At 41.0% G+C, this 22,222-nt stretch overlaps 3 protein-coding genes across 13 annotated transcripts in view; 2 read left to right on the top strand and 1 right to left on the bottom strand.

Annotated features, from left to right (window-relative positions):
- Positions 1–2,014, top strand: part of LOC112451554 (choline transporter-like protein 1) — a 23,373-nt gene extending 21,359 nt beyond the window's left edge. For 7 of the 8 annotated variants that reach the window (XM_025011193.1, XM_025011195.1, XM_025011197.1 and 4 more), the window contains exons 13-17: positions 134–390; positions 536–708; positions 779–871; positions 961–1,053; positions 1,146–2,014. In XM_025011193.1, the coding sequence (XP_024866961.1) occupies positions 134–390; positions 536–708; positions 779–871; positions 961–1,053; positions 1,146–1,205 (676 nt within the window). In that variant the 3' untranslated portion in view covers positions 1,206–2,014. The remainder of the gene's footprint in view (positions 1–133; positions 391–535; positions 709–778; positions 872–960; positions 1,054–1,145) is intronic. The other variant, XM_025011194.1, reaches the window with a different exon arrangement.
- A 3,139-nt stretch (positions 2,015–5,153) lies between these two features.
- LOC112451552 (probable serine/threonine-protein kinase MARK-A) overlaps positions 5,154–22,222 on the bottom strand; it is a 19,601-nt gene continuing 2,532 nt past the window's right edge. The window contains exons 1-9 of one of the 4 annotated variants that reach the window (XR_003040384.1): positions 14,216–14,340; positions 10,911–11,114; positions 10,045–10,197; positions 9,454–9,700; positions 8,638–8,989; positions 8,389–8,517; positions 8,142–8,247; positions 5,791–8,004; positions 5,154–5,465 (exon numbers count right to left, since the gene is read on the bottom strand). Coding sequence is in view for 3 of the 4 variants with exons in the window: in XM_025011183.1 (XP_024866951.1) it covers positions 5,875–8,004; positions 8,142–8,247; positions 8,389–8,517; positions 8,638–8,989; positions 9,454–9,700; positions 10,045–10,197; positions 10,911–11,114; positions 14,216–14,236 (3,342 nt within the window). In the remaining variant the exon portion in view is untranslated. Of the gene's footprint in view, positions 8,005–8,141; positions 8,248–8,388; positions 8,518–8,637; positions 8,990–9,453; positions 9,701–10,044; positions 10,198–10,910; positions 11,115–11,756; positions 12,011–14,215; positions 14,341–22,222 lie in introns of those variants that run through there. The other 3 variants (XM_025011183.1, XM_025011185.1, XM_025011184.1) reach the window with 3 other exon arrangements.
- The window catches only part of LOC112451553 (serine/threonine-protein kinase par-1), a 21,954-nt gene continuing 14,440 nt past the window's right edge, over positions 14,709–22,222 (top strand). Inside the window, exon 1 of the mRNA XM_025011191.1 lies at positions 14,709–14,781. The gene's annotated coding sequence lies outside the window, so the exon portion shown is untranslated. The remainder of the gene's footprint in view (positions 14,782–22,222) is intronic.

Genomic DNA, 22,222 nt, shown 5'->3' with positions numbered 1-22,222 from the left:
TATATATATATATATATATATATATATATATATATATATATATATACGATATCCAATGTAGATTATGCTTTTATATTGCATAAATTTTATACAGGGGGAAATGCACTGTAATGCACTTTTGCTATTTTAACAGGGACAAAAAACGTCTTTCTTTACCAGTGGCGAAAGGTTTCGGATATCTCATAAGATATCATATGGGGACCGTGGCTTTCGGGGCTTTGATAATAGGCGTTGTTCGAGTGATCAGAGCCATGATCTCCTTCGTCCAAAATCATCTGAAACAATACGACAACGCTTTCGTGAAAGGAATACTATGGTGTTGCCAGTGTTGTCTCTGGTGTTTCGAGTGTGCTCTAAAATTCCTCACTAGGAATGCTTACATTGAGACAGGTATCCTTCATCAATCTTGAATCCTTCATTAATATTAAAAGTCTGTTTCTTGAATAATATGATCTATAACAATTGTAAAAAAAAAAAAAAAAAAAAAAAAATTTTAATTGATCGATGTACTGAAAAAACTGATGTTCTTTTTCAGCCATATACGGATGCAACTTTTGCACAGGCGGAAAGAAAGCGTTCCAAGTTTTGTCCAGCAACATTTTGCGAGTAGCGGCGATTAACAGCGTTGGTGACTTCGTATTGTTTTTGGGAAAAGTCCTCGTCGTCACTCTTACGGTTGTTTCGGGGATTTATTTGATGCAGGTACAGGTAAATTAATTCTACCATATTTTTATATTTCAAGGGCTTTACTAAGCACTTTAGTTTTACCCCTTTGCAGAAGAAAGAAGGACTCAATCATCCTTGGATACCAATCACTCTTGCGGGGATAATCGCATTCCTGGTCGCGCATTGCTTCATATCCATCTACGAGGTGAGTGACATATAAAGTAAGAAATCTAGTGAATATGTTCGAATTAAATAAATAACATAATTTCTATAAAAATGATTAATTTGTCACAGATGATCATTGACACGATATTTATATGCTTCTGCGAGGACTGCGAGAAAAATGACGGCATCAACCGACCTTATTTCATGAGCCGCGGTTTGATGGTTCGTATTAGCTGTAATAGGCGCATTAATATTATCATTTCTTAACAATCATAGAAAAAGAATTGTGAAAAATATCTTGTTCTCTTATTCAGGAATTCGTGGAGAACAGCAAGAAAGCTTTGAGGCAGCTGGAACAACAAGGTGCCACATAACAAGCGTTAAGCATTAGATTTCTTTTTCTTTTTTAAAGAATGCATTGTGGATTGTTTCGAAAATTTTTCAATTTTTGGCCAGTGTAACGATCGGTGTAGAACATACGCAGGATAGAATGTTACTGTATGTTCTTTTAATGTATACATCTTCGGGAGATAATCGTGAAATTGCGAAAAGGAAACAGAAATAGCTTCTTTTCCCATACGCACAAGCTGTCTTCTGAACATGCAACACAGTTATCAAAGTCGTTCCACATCAATGATGCAAGATAATGCGCACAATCGATTGCTTCGATCAATCCGACGGACTGACTACATTACGAGGAATGTTACGAATCATTCTATTTTCGAAGTTCCTATTTCTAAAAATATTTTTTTATATGATAAAATAGCTTTTCTACATAAACTTAGCCGAGATAGATGTGACGCCCGCCACAATTGTTGCGAATACGCTGATTTCACAGCCTCAACTTACGACGCGTATTCTTCGTACACGTGTAACTCTTCGACAGAAGTGATTAAGGAACAAATTAATTTATAAGACGCCGATTCTAGAGTATAAGTTTATAAAGTTATATCGTTACGATTGTACCCGTTCTCTGTCACTGTAAATATTTCTTTTTTTATAAAGTGCCTACGACGGATAAAGTTTTCATTTTGATACATATGCCGTATAAGATTATAACTGCTCTGATACTAATGATATAGCTGTACTATTTTGGAAGCGAAATATGTATGAGATTAATATTATATTGTACGTTATCAACGGACAAAACTCACAAATAAAAAAGTTTATGACATAAGCCTAATTACTGACATAACGCTTACTTCTTTTTATCCTTTTTCGAAAAAAACGGGATGGCGGGAAAGATAATATTGAAAAAAAAGAAGATACAACGGGTGAAATACAAGAGACTCATGGGGCAAGTGTCAACTTTATCATTTCAATTTATTTCATCTGGGCACACAGTGCATGAACGCTCTCATGCTTGGTTTACAGATTTCACGTTATGCCGGTTTTAGCAAAGTGGTGTGTCGTTAACACTGAGCTGGCAGTAAATCGGGGTGACGAGTCGGACACTACGGGGGAAATAACGGGGGAACTTTGGTCTGTTCAGGCCGGATAGACGTTTAGGACGAGTGAAAAGAGTAGACCGTTTTTTAGAAAATTCTCTCAACAGCGGCGTTACTCGCTAAGAACGGGGAATGGGTGACTAAACACGAGCAGCACAACAGCGATGAAGCCCGGCAGATTCGCGAACGGAATCCACACGCGTTCGATGTGGTACGTCAACTTGCAATTAAGTTTCGCGACATACATATACATATGTGCGTGTATCTTATCTCAGGAAATCCAGTTCGATGGATCGGCGTAATTCCGTATTATAGCACGAAAATATCTCATTCTCTCTCTCTCTCTCTCTCTCTCTCTCTCTCTCTTACTTATCAACTCTCTTTAGGATAAATCGGTTTTCCCAGGATATAGGAAAATGCCAAAGATATGTACATGGAAGAGACACTTTGCTCTATTTGCAGCTTCAGAATATACATTGTTCGAGTTATACGCGAGAGATGCCTTTGTTTTGTTACATAAATATAGGACCGAGACAAGCCGTACGTGACCTAGCGGGCACCTGCGAGGAAATCCTTCTTGAGCTTCGCGCTAAACAATTCTCCCGTCGTTGATTGCGGTAACAATAATCTTCGCCCGATTGTTCCGTAGCGGAGAGACTCTCTCTTGTATCCTAAAGTCCTATCGTTCCCGAGAGACATTACTCTCATACACCGAAATAACGTTAATGCCCATGTGTACACCGCAATTGTTAGCTCCGAGTTTTCGAAAGTAGCTCCCCGAGTTGCTGAACGGCGCTACGATACAGGGTGAAAAAGATAAAATTGAGTCGGGTCCTTAAAAATCAACGATTACACCGATACAAGGTACTTGGCTTTGTACAACTTTGTATTGCACTTTGTAGCTAGCGCAAAAACTTAGGTCTGTGAAATCTTACGAATTATATTATTTTTGGTCTCGTTTAGGTCATCGTCATCGTGCGACGTAGCAGGTAGCTGATAGTCGAGATATCATCGAAGTCATTGCGGAGTTCTCAGTCTTTATCAAAGAAGTTACAATCGACACATCTTGCAGACAGCCGCGAACCTAAAGATAAAAACAAAAAACGCGGGAGCAAGGGGGTTTGACGAGCAGCAGCGAATAATTGCTCTATGTTAACATCATTCCACTACCATTTTTCGAGCTTACTCTCTTATATTGTACGCTTTTATCGTAATCGAATAACATCGCATGTATGTATCATGACAAAGGTACCGGGGAAAAATGATCAATGTCCATCCGGAGTAATTTCGACATGGACATTGATCATGGATGGAAAAACGTAATTTTAAGTTTCAAGACATCAGATATCTTAAAAAGCTATTGATAAAAAAAATGTACAAAATGTAGTAAATATCAGAACGCAGCTTTAGTGTTTGTATGTTGGATTCTGATGGTTGTTCCCCACAAGCGCATGGATCATGATTGTTTTTTCCCCCAGCACAATCCATCTTTCGGCCTTATTTCCAATGAATTGTAACTGTTCTTGATCAAAACAGATAAGAATTATGAAAGTTCCTTAAAAATGCAACAAGGATCAGGCCAATTTCGATAAAAAGTGGACATTGATCGTTTTCCCCCTGTACCCTTCGTACATATATGAAACGGGAGGGCTGAAGAATGCACGAACTCGTGAAAAACCATCTCGATACTCGTCGAGCGTCCAGCACTCGATCGTCGAGATTCGCAAATTGATATAGAAACGCGATAAAAGGGTGAATCGGTGAAAGGGAAATCGAGAAATGATCGGAGAAATGACGATATTGCGAAAAAGCATTTATATCGCGACGAAAAGAAAGAATAAAATCTGATGACCCGCTACATTAATGAAAAATATTTCTTACTTTATGATTGTGACGCGCTTTTAAGTAGCGGATGACATCATTCGCGATGATGACGATGATAAGGAGACGATGACGATGACGATGACGGCATCCGTCCAAGCGACCGTTAATATGTGACGCGAGGGAATGAATGATCAAAGAAAACGTCGTGACGTGCTTAACCGGCAAGCACGTTCAACAGATCTCACGTCTATACTGTCCGCTGCCGATTATTTAGATCTACGAGAATGGGTCGTTAAATGACGATTGCTATTATCGCCTTACCCTTAAGCTTCTTAACATCTGTGCGCAATATTACGTAGGTACTCGGTGGGCTTTACGACGCGCGCTGCCTGTTCAAGAACACTTCTACTCCCGCATTCCGGGTTTAACGTATACAAATACCGCGGTGCGAGTTTCTCTCCCTTATAAATCGGTTCTTTCCTCTCATTTAGAATACAACTCAGGTTACCGTTGTAGAACACTCGCATTTCTATCCGATGTTAATTTCCGTTAATATATATGTATATAAATATATAGTCAACCGCCATTTGGAAACTATGCTCTTCGTCTTAATAAGTTAGGAAGCTTTGTAAAGGCAATGGTGTATCGTATAGGGGAAGAGAGAAGGACGAAGGGGGATCGCGTTAAACAAAAAGGAGAAATCGAAATGGAAAATGGGACGAGGAAGACGTTTTTTCGCATTGCACGACTCCGCATCGATCGGCCGCAAGTTTCAATCGTGACGTGGGATTGCTTTATCGGAGTTTACCGTTTGCGATGCATTATGCATTAAACCCGTGCTAGGTTCTTGCGTTGTAGATATTTAGAGAAGAGAGATAACAAAAGCAGCGATAATGATAATGGCAATGATAGTGATAATAATGACGATAGCACGAAGATGATAATAATATCTCTCGCAATAATAATAGCGACTGTAATAGTAATAGTAGCGGTAATAGTAGTAATAGTAGCGGTAGTAGAGTAATAGTGATAATAATAATATAGTAATAATAATATTATTAATAATATAATAATAATCATCATAAACTCTGCAATATTTAATACATTGTTTGTTCACATGGACTAGATATAGCTCTCTCAGAACGACCGAAAAATCGGTACGCTCCAGCTTCTCTTCTCTTATTGTTGTCTTGATCCCTGTGCTCTACAGACCAGCGGGAATATGATGTGATCAGTCAAGTACGGCAGACCAGACCCACGTAAATCTTTAATATCGTGGTTAGCGATTACCACTCGCGCGAACAGTCGGTTGCGCGTCCTTAACTTAACGTAACTTCGGCATCAGCAAGGAACAGATCATACCTTTATGGAAATATTAATTATGAGTACACTTTGCACTCTGAATTGCTTATAAAATGGTTCCTAAACAGATCTGACTTCGGTTCTGCACGTATAAAAATAATTAACTAGTGTTCTCCTTAAGGTGTATCAGAGACACGGCATCTACGCCGTTTTTTAAAAAAAGAAAAAATATATCAGATCTCTCAAACTATAAGAATATTTCTGTATCGATAAAATAACTCGCTAGAAATTATACGCAGTATCGAAAAAAGATTGTCGTGAAAGTAGTCCCGCGCGCACATGCCAGCTAGCTATGCTACTGGCACCAAAACGAACCTGGCCTTACCTATTCGCGCTCGTACGTGTCTCTCATCTTGCGTAACTAAGCGCGGGTTTGAGTTCTCTCCCTCTTTCGAGCGGAAGCGATTCATCAACAAAGGCTACAACACTTGGAAGAGTCTCCGAGATGAATGTGGCACACATTGGGCACACCGGCGCAGCCTTTACCGACGATGTTCTCCTGCACGAGATGCGCGAGGCCTAGATTCTGATTGATATCGCCGTCGCTACCGCGATGCTGCTTCGTTGCGGCATCGCACCACTGACGACGCTCCCGCCACTTGTCCTCGACCAGCAGCATCGATTTAGGCGACGGCGGACTCACGCGGTCGCGAGTGATGCTACCGCACGAGCGAGCTTTGTAGAGGCGTCCCTTGCCAAAGATACCCGGCAGCGGTACGCAGAGCTTCTTGTGCACAGCAAAGTAACGGCTCAACAACCGAATCTTCCTGCTCTTGCACTCGTTCCGGTTCATCGAGCCGTTACCACGATTCTCCTTGTCGTTGCACGCCGCTTGACTCGCGCACTTATGATCGCCGCTGACCGTCTGACAATCGTCCGATTGCCGACAGCCGGCGTTATTATTATTCTTTCCATCGGGACTGCGAGCCGATTGCTTGGAGCCTTGCGACATCAGGGATTTTCCGGTGCTGAGCGACTGCAACAACCTCGCTCCGAGACCTTTCGCCTTCTGCACCGTAGTGGTTGCCATTTGAGACACAGGTGGAATAACATTGTGCTGAGAAGCCGTGCTATTTAGCGACACCGACGACGACGAGGAGACGTCCTGCGTGCCAATTACAGCCGAATTGCGCGATACGTGACAATGATTGTGACAGGACGAGGGTGCCTCGGCCTCCTGGACCTCGGTGATACGATTCAACGACTGGCTCTCCCGCAATCGCGTCTCGCCGGCTCTTCTCCTACCAGCGCGATGCCTCCTGCCAAACATTACCTGGTTCTCGGTGCACCGATGCCGCCCTCCTCCGTTCGTTGTGCTCGTGTTTGTCGTGTTAGTGCCGCTACCATTGTCGTTTCGATTACTCTCGGTTGTCGTCGGTGTATCCGTCGTCGTGTGCTCGCCGTTGCTCACTCCGCTCCCTCCACCGCCGACTCCACCTCGCCCGCCGCCGCTTCCTCCTGGATCCTGCGAATCGCTCGAGTCGTCGTGACTGTCGCGTCTCGGAGGTAAGGGCTTGCCCGTGGACGCGCCGAGTTTGTGCGCTCTCTTTTTCCTGCTCTCGCTGTCGTCGTCACTGGCGTCTGAGCTCGAGCAGGAGGTCGTGCGCGTCTTGTGAAACTTACTCCTCCGTTGCTCGTATGTTGTTCGCCTAACGACTCGGCATTTGGTCGTCGAATCCCTGCATTCTGTGGAGTTCACCGACGCGTGCGTGCCATCCCCGTCCTCCAGGATTTCATTGAGCGTGAGTTGTGTCGCAGACGAATTACCGCTAGGCGACGGCATCGTCTTGTACTTAGGTGTTAACGTCACTTGATTGTCGCTAATCGGATGAAGAGGTATCGAGACAGTCGACGATTCGTGTAATGTTTTGGTAGGAGTCATCGTTGTTATCGTCGTCGCAGATACGTCGGACGGTTTTGAGGAAATCACTGATGCAGACTCCGTGAGCGGTACGCTAAACCGATGGTGCTGAGCACCCATTCTCCACTTGTTCGCCGGTATTGGTCCAGTCGATTTTAGACACTCCGTCACCGATTTGGGCCTGGCTTCCGTGTTAGTGGCTTTTCTAGTCGCCCATCCGGCCGATGGAGTGTTCGCGCCACTCAATCGGTTCTTCAGATTTTCCTCACATGTCGTGGTAATCCGCACAGTTACAGGCAGTTTCTCTAAGAGTACGTTACCCGTTTGGACCTTGTCTGCCTCTTTCGGATGCACCGACGACGACGTCCTATTATCCTTCTCGTTTCTCAAAGTCTGCTTCAGTCTTTCTCCCCTGTGCGATGATTCGGCGATAACAGTATCCTCTTTTTGGTGCGGATGCCGTTGACCCAATACAGGCTTTGTGCCCGTATGCTTCTCCGGAAGCTGCGATAATCGCTCCTGCAGAATATGCGAGAGCTTCCCCTCGGAACGAGAACCGCGACGATTAAGGGAATTTAGCGTCGAATTACTGCCGCGTTCGTCTCGACCAGAACACGAGGACACGTCGTCCTCATCTTCCTCTTCTTGAACAATACTGCATTTTCGTGTACGCACGCTCTGCAACGAGAACAGTCATCTTTGTTTTCCGCGCCAGGAACGCTATTCGGCAAACATATTATGTGTTTGCCTTTAACATTATATTCATCACATATTAATCGATGTGTCTTTTCAGACAATAAACATGCGATACGTACCTGCGGTATGTCACCAGGTGTCCGTGGCACGGTTAATAGTGACTGGTTCGTAGTATTCAGGGAGTTCTCATCCGTGTGTAGATTTGATGTTAGATCATCCTGCCGACTGCATAAAATTAACAGCACACATTGGTATATTAGTGATTTCATTAAAGACGGTATGCTGCATAAATATTTAGATCTAGCATATCTTATAAATGAGTCACATACAGCAGCAATACTAATAGGTGTGATTCAGTTCACTTACTTTGATGAAACATCTAGAGCTTCTGGTCGAGTCTTCTGCATCTGTTCTTGTCGATGAGCGCGCAATTTCCTCTCAGCCAGTAAGAAATACGTCGCGGTGATATGATTGTATTCGTTCTTGTCAAGTGCACTGTAAAAAGATCCATAATAAGAATGGCCAATAAAAGCGCCGAAGACGCATGCTTAAAATATACTAACACGCAAAAAGGCACGATCAAAATGGTCAAATCTCTTCCTAATGTCTACTCACTCCAATATCTCTTCCTTAGTGGCGATGCCACCGTTAACCATTTTGGTAATTATGAGATTGTGATGATCATCGGAGACCTGTTGACGCGACACGAGCGGCAGCGTTTCCATTGTGTCCAAGCCGGAACCGATCGATAACCACGGATCTGCGGCAATTTCTTCGAGGGACGCTCTACCTTCGGGTTGCCGCACGAGCATCCTCGCGATCAGCCGCTTGCAGCCGTCGGACACGTGCGACGGAATCGAATACTTGCAGTCCATGATCATCGTTAACGTCTCGCTGTCGTTCGCTTCTTGAAACGGCGCTTGGCCGCATACTAACATGTATAGTATTACACCTAACGACCAAACATCTGCAACAAATTGAAGTAATAAACGTAGTCCATCGAAGCGAGTCTAATAATTTCACTTTCGTTGTACCGTATTTTAAACAAGATTCTTTCTCTTGAATTTAAAGTTCATTACTTCTTAGCAAAACTTTCGACGAAAAACGTAACTTCGACATTAATTCTCTATCGTTAGAATTAGAATTTGAAAGTCGCAAATAGATAATAGAGTCTTAATAACTCAGGTTATCTTAATTTTTAATTAGCTTAAACTACGGCGTTGTCCGGGATTATCACAAAATCTCAAGGGAATGAAATTAGGGGAAGGAGCTGGAGTATTCGAGTTTCATAGTAGCCTATATTTTCTATACAGGGTTCTAACTTTGATCCAGATCAAAGGGTTTAGGAGTTAATAGGAAACATACAGAGAGAGATATTCTATTATATATACATATATATATTATACAGATTACATTAATTAATGAGCTTACCTACTGCGGGGGCATCATAACTATCGCCCAGAAGTATCTCTGGAGCGGAGTACGCTAACGAGCCACACGAAGTCTCGAGCTTTTGACCAGGACAGAATCTATTGCTAAACCCGAAGTCCGTAAGCTTCACTGTACCGAGCTTTTCAAAGAACACGACATTCTCGGGCTTTAAATCTCTGTGCACCACGTGTAAACGATGACAGTACGATATGGCCCGAACTATCTGCCGAAAGTAAGTCCTGGCCAGCTGAGACAAAGAAAAATTCAAACATTATGATTCACACAACGCACCTGTGATAATTATTCCATAATTTTAGAAATTTAGTCAACGTCGTATACACTTATTGTTAGTAAAAAATGACATAAAAAGATTTTTATCTCTCAAAATAATATTCAATCATATTAATTCTAAATTGAATACAAGAGTTTCTGTATAATTTATAATAATAAATTTGTAACAATTTACATTCAAAAAAATTCACATCAGATATATTTTAACTTTACATCAGAGATCTAAACTTGTACCCTTTTGTTCGCGCGGTAATTACAAGCCGATGGCATAATAAAACGACAATAGCCGTGCAACAATACCTCTTCGCTGAGGCCGCTGTCGTGGCGCATGATGTAATCGTAGAGATCCCCGCCATCGCCGAGTTCTAGAATTAAGTATAGCTTGGTCTGTGTGTCTATCACCTCGTACAGCCGCACCACATTAGGATGCTGCACCAGCTTCATACACCGCACCTGCGGACACAAACGGCTCGCAATCACGATTGGAAAAGCAAACGAAACTCGTTTCGTTTGAGCGAATTTAAATCCGGGGGTCAATAATTTTGTCCGTCATCCATTTGCATCATTATCTCGCCGACCTTTAACGAGATCTATCCGCTATAAGGTCTATCTATCTGCGATGCAACTACGCGAGATAATTCGATCGTCGGTTACTATCGAGCCATCAAAATGACATTACGCGAATCAGGATGTCATCAATGACTCTATCATTTCCATTAGGACATCAAACAGGCGCAAAGAAACTCTGGCTCGACGCGATTGCACAGTCACGAACCGTGCAAAATAGAAACACAAACAACGATCAGAATGTCATTACAGTTCTATCTGTCGTATCTGAATATTAAATCTCACTTGGAACAAGAAGTAACCCTGAAACAATGTAACTTGGCTTTGTGTAAAGAAAGATAAAAAAACAAAGAAAAAAAGCACAAAGAGCAATTTAAATTCAGATTTTTTGTAAGCTTCTTATGGGCTTTATACATTTACCGGTTTTCTAATGTTTATCTAATAAGTCACTTTTGATAAAGAACCGTTTTCTCCGTTCGTTTCTTTTTGCAAATAGTAAAAGCTCAAACCGGATGAGTCGCCGGAGAACTTGAAATTACATCGCGACAATCGGCAGAAATGACCATTTCGTGAAATGACTTCAGTTACGTTTCTCTCACCTCCTGGAAAAGGTGGGCCCTCGAAACCTCGTCGAGCTTGCTCTTGTCGATCACCTTCACTGCGACCTTCTCACCGGTGAAAACGTGTCGTGCCAGCTTCACCACGGCGAAGTGACCGCGGCCGAGCGTCTCCTCCAGGTCGTAAAGCCCGGCGATCTTGCCATCGTAATTGCTGTATCCCACTCTTCGATTCATCTCGTGCCGCTGTAATGCACATTGCAAGGTTTTTTCGTATGATAAAAATGATATTGCTTATCTAATAACTATTAAATTTGTCCTATACATATGCGAAATCCATAAATCAAATCAAATATATGCAAGAGGAAGTGGGTGTTTGTCTCAGGTCGGATTTTTATTTAATTCTTCTATTTACTTTCTACTTGTGATTTTCGCAAATTGGAGATCCCCAATTGGAGAATTACATACATTTTGGAAGATTATCGCGTTCCACAAATAAGATAAACAGATTGCTTCGTCAAAATTTATTTACGTTAACTTAACGCTTCGTTTAATATGACAATATTGAATGGATAAATTTGAAATATCGAATTCTGATCGATCATATAGAAATGTTGAACGATATAGTCGTGTAGATACGTCGAGTCGGTCCATTCCGCGCGAGAAAGAGGTCACTATTATTTTTAGCGCTTTAGTAGGAGCAATAATTAATCGCTTCGCCATCCGTGGACGTGCGATCGGCAGCGGTAAAAAAAAGGTACACACACTCGGTAGAATGACAAGAGGTGCTATATCGCTTTGGAAAAATACATAGTGGGAAGCTAATGGACCGAACACATGCAAACGTTTGACGCTAAATATAGTTATCCGATTCAAACTTTTACTCACAAGTGAACGAAGTGGGTTTACGTCGCGCCTGGAATGTATACAGAGTGCTTAGAAATCGTGCATAATCCTCGAATTGATTTTTCCTCGATGAATATCGGATTAGAAACTCGAGTAACTGGAGCGCGAGAAATCTGTTGTCCATCGATCGTATCGAGGCGCGATACTCGGCAGGATCGTTTATTGCGTATGATTCGTTCACTTTCTGAAGGACCGATGACTTAAAAAACAAAATTGTAAATGTACCAAGCCGGGACACTTATGTTTAGACACCTTTATCATTTTAGTTTTTAAATAAGTATGACGCGAATTAAGACCAAAGATAAAAATATAATACAAGAAAAATATTTGTATCTTTGATTCTTTGATTTTAATTCGCGTTATAACTTATTTAAGGACTAAAATGATAAAAATGTTCAGACATAGATACATTTACCTTAACCGTGATATCTCACTTCGCTCGCCTGTCCCGCCTCCGTTTGTCTAACCGTCTAACGCGAAGATAACGCTAATGCGAACACGGGGTGAGCAGTGCACGAACAAATTTAGCGCCGGATGGGAATAAGAGCCAATGTTGCTGCCGAGGGAACGCATTGTCTTTGGCGGAACGTAATTGCGAAATGCGTCGCCACGGTGCACCGCGATACGACGCGACGCGACGCGACGTGCCGAGGCTGCGATTTGCCGGCGCAATATCTCGCATTCCGCCCTCCCTCCGTCTCTCCGCTTGTGTTCTTGTTGGACATATATATACATCGCGTTTCTTTGTCTATTTTCATAAATATTTATTTTTCTTTGTTAAAGGAAAGGTCAATAATCGAGCAATTATTGCTCGATTATTGGCCGTTCCTTTACCAATTGTTATACGAGCGTGCTAGTTTATTTTATTTATTTTTCTTTCATTATATACATACATCACCGCCTGTTTTCGTGCCTGAAGAGATTTCCCTTCCCGGGATAAATTAATAATGTGCTCTCTCTTTCTCTCTTCCGTTCTCCCGTGTATATAAAGGGGCACGCGAAAATACAATACGACACGGCGGGGTCGCGAAAATCTCGACCCACGACTACACCCACGTTTTCCTTTGGGATCCACAAAGGAGTTTCTCGCCTCCTCCGTCGCCTGCCTGCCATGCGGAACGCGGCCACGCGCGTATAAGCAGCAGCCCCCGTCGGGAGCCGCGAATCACTTCCTCCGCGCCGTGCGTGCTCCGGATGCTCGTACCGAGGATTACGACGGAACGCAAAAATAAACCTTCTCGAGCGACGCGGCGAGAAGGTATATACCAATAAGGAGGCGAACCGCTACGCGACCACGCTACGCGGTCAGCGCGTCAAAATTTCTCCTCGGGAAAAACAGGTCCGAAGGTCCTTTCAGCCAGCCGCGACGAAAACAGATCGGATTAATGCCTTAACGATCGGAATCATTCGCGCTTGCTGTGCAATTTATAGCAAATGCTGACGCAAGACTGACATTCGCTAGCCGAGGTTTACGGCTTTTATTTCGCGCGCAAACGCGTCCATTGGCTATGTCGCGTATATAAATAAGACCGGGAGTATTCTCTCCCATTCTCGCCGGCGTTATTATTATCGACGAGCGTTCCCCTGCACCGTCGTTCATTGTTAAGATAATAAATTATCTGGCCGACGTATTAATCCATTAAGGCAAATCGACTATCGCGTTGCGTGCGCGCGCCGATTTACGCTCGCGGATATCGCGCAAAAATTCGCGCCGTAACGAAATGTTTATCGCGTTTACACGAGATAATGCGTGATCGATTGCGCGCTCCTCGGACGCTGATTCAATTAAAATAAATCACGGCGCGCGCGCGGACGTCATATCGATGCGTTTTGATTCTTTACGCCGTTACGTGGGAAATTAATCGCTATTACGCAATCGTTATTGATGCCATTACGGCATTGCGAAGTAATGTAATTCCGCGACGAGTCGCGACCGCATGGAGGTTCCACGAGCATTATCTGGACTTACGGATAGCGCGATTGATAAGCGATAGTGCGATTAACAATTTGACTGACGTGATCACCCAAATTTTATTTTACGTTCGTGGACTGTTAACTCGCGGTGACCTACATAAATAATATTCGAGTATTCTACGTCATTCCTAAATTATTGTTGGCGCAGCACTGGCGCTTTGAAGGACTACGCTATATAGTTCCGGGAAAATACAAATGTTTACACATGGCAAAAATAATAGAAAAATACCCCGCGGAAAGAGAAAACAAGCAAAACATAACTTTGTCAAATAACGCAAAATTTGAAATGTTTTAAAAATGTAGTACGTGTATTTGTGTAATTTAATATAATAAAAAAAAAAATTAATGTAATAGTAAAAAAACTAATTACATTATATACATAAATACATGACAATTACACCTATTTTTTTCTACTTGTATATTAATTTTTTAAACATTCATATTAAAAGTCTTCTTATATTAATTACATTTCGCATTTTTCCTGGCATTATAGATCCAATCCTCCTCTGACAGGAATCTTCGTGATCAATAATCTGCTGCTGCTCCTCTGGAACGGTGGAATATCAATTCTGGATATTCAGGGCGTTTATTATCACTAACGGGTAATTTTCCGCGCGCAAGGAAAGCGGGCGTCGTCCGAATCATCCTTTATCCATCTCTGGATCCGTCACGTCGCGGCGAATTGAACTTGACATTTAGCCGATAACGACGCTTCGCTATCAAGATCTACCTGGTGCGCGGGCACGTCCGCGATGTCAGCCTGACCTGCTTTTACCGCACGTGTCCGTGTAATAATGAGATGCACGAGCGTACGTCAGTTGCACGTAATAAGTTTACGGACTTTTCGGGGCGAACACCTGAAAACGCACTTTATACCAACCGCGAAGCACCGAAAGACGTCGGATGGATGTGATCAATGACGTCGCGGGCTTTTATTTCAAAGTAAACCCTCAAGAAGTGCGAAAGTTATCTGGTTACCGGTTCGATTAAGTGGCGAGAGAAAATTACACCGAGATACGAGATTGATAGTAAGGTAAATATTGTCCGATACTTAATATCGCCCCCGCTCCCTTAATATCGGAGTAATATTCAAGCTAAAGATGTGAAAGTCTTCCACGATTTTGCGAATAACGCGTTTATTACCTCGCGAAAGGGCGCGAGGGAGGATTCAGCGGTGATTTTCTCGAAAACGCAGTTTTCGAGAGGCCGTAGATATTCCGTTCGAACGGAAACTTCACGCTCGGAACGTATAATCCGTTTCGACGAGCGTAACGCGCGTGGACCCGCATTTGAAATTTAGATCGCGCCGTACGCGTTCTCCTCATAGACCGCGTTTCCCGGATGCAGGCGTAAACGGAGCGTCGTACTTTCTGAACACTTTCGCATTCGTGCGGACGCGGAAGTCGCGAATCAACGGACGGGGGAAACATATCGTGCGCGGCGCGTTGAATCTCCTGCAAGGCCGGATTCATAGTTCGTTCTGGATTTCAAAATCGTCTTAAGTAACGTTTTAAGATGCTAATACGGCTCTGTGATTGGCTTATAACATCTCAAGATTGTACTTAAGACGGTCAAATAAGAGATCCGGCTATGAAATACCGGTCCAAGATGCACTCGATGAGGCGGATCGAAATAAACTGTACCGTTGCGATCGCGTAATAGCCGGTGGAAGATTGACAGGCGTATATCGGTGGAATTCGATGTTACAGAAAGGTCGACAACGTGCCAACGCGGCCAACGACTGTTGACTGACCACTATCCGGGAAATCGCGTCTCGATACACACCTGTGTGTCGGTGTATCGCACTCACAAACATGGAACGTGTTTCACTAATACGCTTTTACAACCCCTTGCACTTCTCTCTCTTTCGCTCAATAAATCAATTAATCTGTCCGATGAGGCATGCATTTTGTGAAAAGTCTACTGTCTATATTACTCTATTGGAAAAACGTGACATTTAAAACGTCATCGCATGATCCCGTCTTATTTTTATACACGCACAGACAAGATTAACAATATTGGAATTATTTAACGAGATAAGCTATTAAAGTCAGGCAACGGTCGTTTTAAATACACGCACGTACGTCATACATTTGTAATGTCGTACGTAATGTAGATTAATTTTATACCATGAAGTTATTTGAAACTCTGAAGCTTTCTATTAATATTATTTCGACATTTAATGCTATTGTATTTCTAAATTCTAGTACCATAAATTTTATATAATAAAAATTAGCACAAAAATGCGCCTTATGAGTTACCGCGATTCTTTCATGCAACAATGAAAAAACTTACAGAGAATTAATTCTTTTACTAGAATAAATGTAAGAATTTGAAAAGAATAGGACTTTTCCACTTATAGAAGTTTTCCTTGTTATGCATAAATCAAGACTTGTTTGAAAGGATTGCTGAAATTCATAAAAGCCATCAAGAAAAGTAATAACTCATAACAAAAACATTCAGTTCTGCGAATAATGGATAAATTTGAATAAAAATTTCATTGGACTAGAATAGCAATATGCCACGCTTATCCAAAAAACATGATCGTCCATTAAGGAAATTTAAATTACGTTGATGGATTAAATTTCGCCAAGAGATCTTCAGAAAGAGCTTCTACAAAATGCTTTAATGTCACGTCTGATATATTTCAAAGTGAAGTTACTATATCTGCTCGTTATAAAAAAAAAGTTATTTCTGAAATGCTTTTTTCGAAGCACATTCTTTTTTCGACGCACATTCCTCTCATTATTTCAGCTCGGAAAAGAGATAAATTCTTGGGATCTGACCTTAACCCTTTTCGTTAAGATATCACGAGAAAGATATTCTTCAGTGCTTGTGTAATATTTATCAGGTGTGAGGAGAATCCAAGGCGGTTGCAAATTATTAGCGAAGGGCTCGAACTACAGTTTCGCCCTCGCACATTATGACATTATCCACCTACGCGTGGCTGACTAAATAAACGTCTTGATTTATACGACGTACACTCTTAAACTTGCGTGAAAATTTTATCTCAAGGAAAAAGGTCGAGTTTTTTCAAGGAATCTGTTATTACAACTGAAGTCGAGAGCTTTAACAACGCTCTGAATAAACGACACAAAGTATTTTTCAAAAAGTTATCCGAAGCACAATCGGCTTAGCAACGATATACGTTTGGAAAAGAAAAATAATAAAGAGTGCTCTCTCGGGTTATGAAACAGGTATATCTCTTACACAGCGCGTTTCGTTTTTCCGGTGTAAAATCGCTTTCCTTGCGCAACGAAATGTGCGGCGCGGTGGCGGCCGTAACGGTAATTGATGCGGCGCAGATTCGCGATCGAAGCGACGATAATATGGCCCCGTGACGATAATGCGTAACGTAAACGTACCGTGGGCACGTAACAGGTAGTGCCTCGCGTACCGTTATCGAGATTCCGCGCCGGCCGCGAAGAAATATATGCGATGATATCCTGAGGGGCGCGACTAATCCGCGCCTGCCGCCGCCCGCGCCAGTGAGAACAACGGCGGCGTTCATCCTCACGAGGATGATAATTACGGCCGATTAGAGCGTTTGCATTGCCGCGTCAAGTGTTCGTGGAGTAACTGTGCGAACAGTCACGAACAAAGACGGAATTAGCTGTGCCTGATTTGGCCTCGAAACAGTATCCGCGGAGAAAACTTCGAGAGAAGAGTGTTTAAAGGGTCGGTCGTTCCAACCTGTTGGTAAACTAACTAATAGTTAAATCATATGTCTACCTTTGTCGAATTTGAAGGAAAAACAAAGACACATATATGTAGAATTTGACTATTAGTTAGTTTACCAACACGGTGAAACAACCGGTTCTAAATCGAACTTTTTGACGTGTCTTTTCTCTTGAAAAATATCATACATTAGGAATATTTATAATATATCTATATTGACATATTGATGAAAATATACTATATTAGAAAGTCAGAAGTGTCACGGAGAAAATCCAATTGCGAACGTAGGATCCAATCAAACTTTCGCCGAGATTAGGGGAGACCAGGCTACCTTGTGACACTTTTTTTTCGGAGCAATAAATTTTTGTTTTTAGCGTGAAACTTGTAAAAAATAACTTTATTGGCATTTATATTGAACCTTTAGGAATGAAATAGACGTATTAGTATGAATAAAAAAATATTGTAATCTGTAAATAACTTAATGTAATGAAAATATGGAAAATGTCACACTTTACCCAACTGATGGGGTATTGTGTGACAGGCAGAAGGGTACTATGTGACAATTGACAAACATAGTAAGTTTATGCTCGTCCGTGGCCTCTTTATATTTAGTGACCCAGCGACTCAGTGTCATGTGATTGATATTGAAAGATTTTGCTGTGCTTCGAATGCTTTGATTTCCTTTGACGACTTGAAACACCGCAGCTTTCATTGTCGCCTCGTCCACCTTAGCTCTGCTAGTTTTGGTTTTTTCTTTTGCATTTGAAGTTTTGTCCATCTTGAAAAGACATTCAATCTTCTTATAATCTGCAGAATACCAAAATAGACCACACATATAGATCACGCTATAACCTATTTGCTGTATGTCTAGCCTATGTCACAAGGTACCCCACACAACACTGGACACATTTATTGCAAAATTTATATATTTAATGACTTATAATTGTTTTATAATGCATATAATACGTTTTGCAACGAACTAACCTACAAATACATGCGTACATACTTAGGTTATACGCACCGCAGCGATAAATATTACAAAAAGCTTAGGAGACAAAATATTTTTTTAAGTATGGTCGAAAGAGATTCTTACCTGTATTTTTTTTACTTCTTGTGTTAATCCCTCTTTTAGATTAATATGATCTCAGTTACACATAAATAAAGCATAACCACAGATAAAATTGCACATAAAACGTACACATCGCAAAATAATCGCAATGTAACACTGTTGCCTGTGTCACAAGGTAGCCTCCTCTCCCCTACCGAAGATCACACTTCTAAGGCCTGATAGAAGTTACGAAATGCATTCCGGTTGTATACGTATATCGCCGACAGTTCCGCAAGCTTAATCCGCGTTCGCATTTTGATATACCTACTCGATGACATATTGACATTGATCAGATGATATCAGTAAACAGAGTTGCAGAAAGGCGGTATCGATAAGCTATCGGAAATATATGAAAATCTCTCGTTCAGATAGGAACGATATTTTTCAAGCGCATCTCATTGCGCGCAAGGATTTCGCGATAGTGCCCGACAACGGGGAGGAAAAACGAGAGCAAGATAAAAAGGACGAGATGTGTTGCGGCCCGGCGCGGCTCGGTGGAGATTTCTGTGATCTCTATGCATGAGAGACCACGCCATTCTATTGCTCCGAAAACTTTTTCCCTCCTTGTTCACTTTACTGACGGCGAGACGCTGATATTTTTGATAGGTTCGTTTCTTTTCTCTCTCTCTCTCTCTCTCTCTCTCTCTTTCTCTCGCTGTCTCATCTCGAAATGCAACACGCAGACAAGTGTCACTTCTACACAGTTTCTACTGCGCGAGCTGGCACGGATTACTTTGACGCGACCGGATCTGTGTAATTTGAGATAATGCACTCGACAAGCGGATTGATCTGCACTTCCGAACTGCTGCTGCGCTAGTCGTTTCCCTCGCGTAAATACCGTGGCCGACTGATAGTAAACAACAAATGTTTACGCGTAGGCGAGAAAGCGCAAGCAAAAATAAAATCTATCATTCAGTACAAATTTAAGAGTTTTCCAGTCTCAAGTAAAAAAACAATGGTAAAAAGACGGAAGTTACTTTTAGAAAACATTTAATACGGATTGCAATAAAAATATAACTTTCTGCAAAAATTTGAATACATTTTTTATTGAAATATTTAAATGCGCGTTTGATAACAAAAAATATATTTGATATGTTATGTATCCAATTATCATTAGTTAATATTACGACATATATAAAGCTAGCAATCATGTCATTCGAGAAACTTTTTTAATAATAATATCAAGAATTACATTATCTCTGTAGTAATATTTTTTTTATCTATGCTTAATCCGAGGCTTAATCATTTATGCTGATGCAATTTTGCAAATAAATCGCTCAATAATAATAATTTAGTAAGTAAATTATATATGTGCTTATTGTGTGCGTGACATCTCTAAAATATTCTGTTCTATTGAGTATTCCATACGAGCTCTTGAAATGCCAAAAGTCTTGATATTTCCATATCCTTAAACACAGAGAGATGAAACATATGTGAATGGCAACACAGCATTCTCCAAGAATGTCATATATAATATACACAATGTCCCACTTGTACTTCCTGCCTTTTCAACATCTTTCCTCCTCGAGCATCTTGAAGATGAATTTTTCTATAACGAAAGCACCGTTTAAGTTTCTCAGTAAAGCAAACAAATAAAATTTCAAAGATGCAGACAAACAGCGTTGTTTAATTTCCGGCGCGTCTCGCTTCAACAAAACTTGAAAGCTTCTAAAAATTTTATTATTAAGATATTTTATCGTGTTTATATTCGAGAAAGAAATGATGTTTTTAAAATTTTATTAAAGAAAAATCGTTTTTCAATTTAGACAAAGATCTGATCAAAATGTCTCAGAAAAATACACTAGAGAAGAAAAATTCCTTAGAGTTAACCACGTGAAAAGCCGGACAAGATAAATATCTGAAAAGCCAGACAAACAGAATTAGCGACCAAAAACTAGCGATTTGGCGAAATTTTTTCAAGTGCCTCAGGGTCAACGTGGAGGAATGCTAAGTTCATCTGGGAATGACTGGCCGTTTTCGAATCTGTTGGTACGATCTAACAAACATTTTCGCGTTATCGCGACGACAAAAGTATGCTGTGCAGACATCAGAAGTCTGCACGCGGTCGATAACAGGAAACTTTATTAACTTCGTCATACGATCAATTACATAATGCTTAACTATTTAGCCTGAAATTTTCTGCTCTTCATCCGACACTTTAATGTTTCAACTCAGTAAGATGAAACGTCCTTCCATTAAAGGTAACACACAACAGTCCTTGGAAAATACCTACTTAACAGAAACTTTATAAATACCTTGTCGAAACTTGTGAAAATATGTAAGGTTACATACGCTAGTAAACTTTCTACAAATAAATTTTATCGATATAATAAACGAGAAGAGATATCGAGCGACGATGAATTAAAAGTGACGTCGTCCAATTAAAATTTATTTATACCCTTTGCCCTCGCGAAAATATCTTAAAATCCTTATAACAGAATATTTTTTTAAATTCAGTTAAAGACATTTCTCGAAAGCATAAAATTATTCTTTCCGAATTACATGTATGTGTAAGTTATTACATAACTGACAAACATCGTCGATCGCAAAACGAAACAATAAAAAAAACAGGAAAACTTTTTACTGTATGACAAGGATGCGTGCTAATTATCGAGTGACGTGCTTGATGTGGAAGATATATACGGCAATATATCTACAATCGCGCAAGTCACATTAATAATTTCTTTACGCGCCGATATTCGCAGAAACTTCAGACAAGATAAAATTCCATTTCCGCATGGCATCAAATCATTTTTCTCACTCTAACGATATCGGATATCAATTACTGTAAAATATGACTTATCGCAAAAACTTCTGTGACGAGAAGAAATATCGAAAACTGTATTTTCCCATGGTTCTATGTGTGCGTTTTCGCGGTCCAGAAATATCGTATTTGATTTCAATTAATTTCCATTAATCAAACATCAATTATTCTAATATGTTCGTGTCACTTATATATTCGATATTATAAGGATAGGCGTTAACACATGATAAAATCGCTAATTCGGGATCGTTGTGTGCCACTTTTGCGGCTTTATTCGAATTGTAATTTCTGCCAAAGCTGTACGTAATTAACGTTTCATGTATTCAATTTTGCCGGGCTGTCCAAAAACCAAATATTAATTTAGGTGAAAGAATGTAATCGATTGATACACTTTCACAGAAATGCAATTTACAGGAGAGAGGGAGGGGTCCGCGCAGAGAGTGGCTCGTGAAATCCCATTCTGCTTCATTAGGATTCTTTGATCCCAATAAAATTCATTGGAACCTGCGCACGCACATTAAACGGAATATACGATTTATTTATTAATAAATGCTGGCGAAATGAATTACCAATCGTCGCTGCGATAGCTTTATCACCATTATTATTATATAAAAATAAATATAAAGCACAGTTTATTCCCGGTGATGAATATTTAATGAAAAATCCTTTTCTCCTATAGCCTTATTATCGCGATGTTGCGCAAAATCACTCGCATCCCGGACAGCATAAAATTATGCAATATTCATATCAGCGTTATTTCGCAAATTTAATACGCCACAAGATTATTACTGCCCCTCGTCTATCGGGAATAAATTATTCGCAGCGGTTTCGTTCAATTCTTCCTATCGCGATCGCGATAACGATTCGCAACGTTCTCGAAAGAGTCTCCGCCGGATCTTGCGATCTCCGGATGTACCGAGTTTC

Source organism: Temnothorax curvispinosus, unplaced genomic scaffold (assembly GCF_003070985.1).
Source record: "Temnothorax curvispinosus isolate PA1 unplaced genomic scaffold, ASM307098v1 QBEX01002370.1, whole genome shotgun sequence".
NCBI classification, from domain to species: Eukaryota; Metazoa; Arthropoda; class Insecta; order Hymenoptera; family Formicidae; genus Temnothorax; species Temnothorax curvispinosus.
This window is presented reverse-complemented; position numbering and strand designations above follow the sequence as displayed.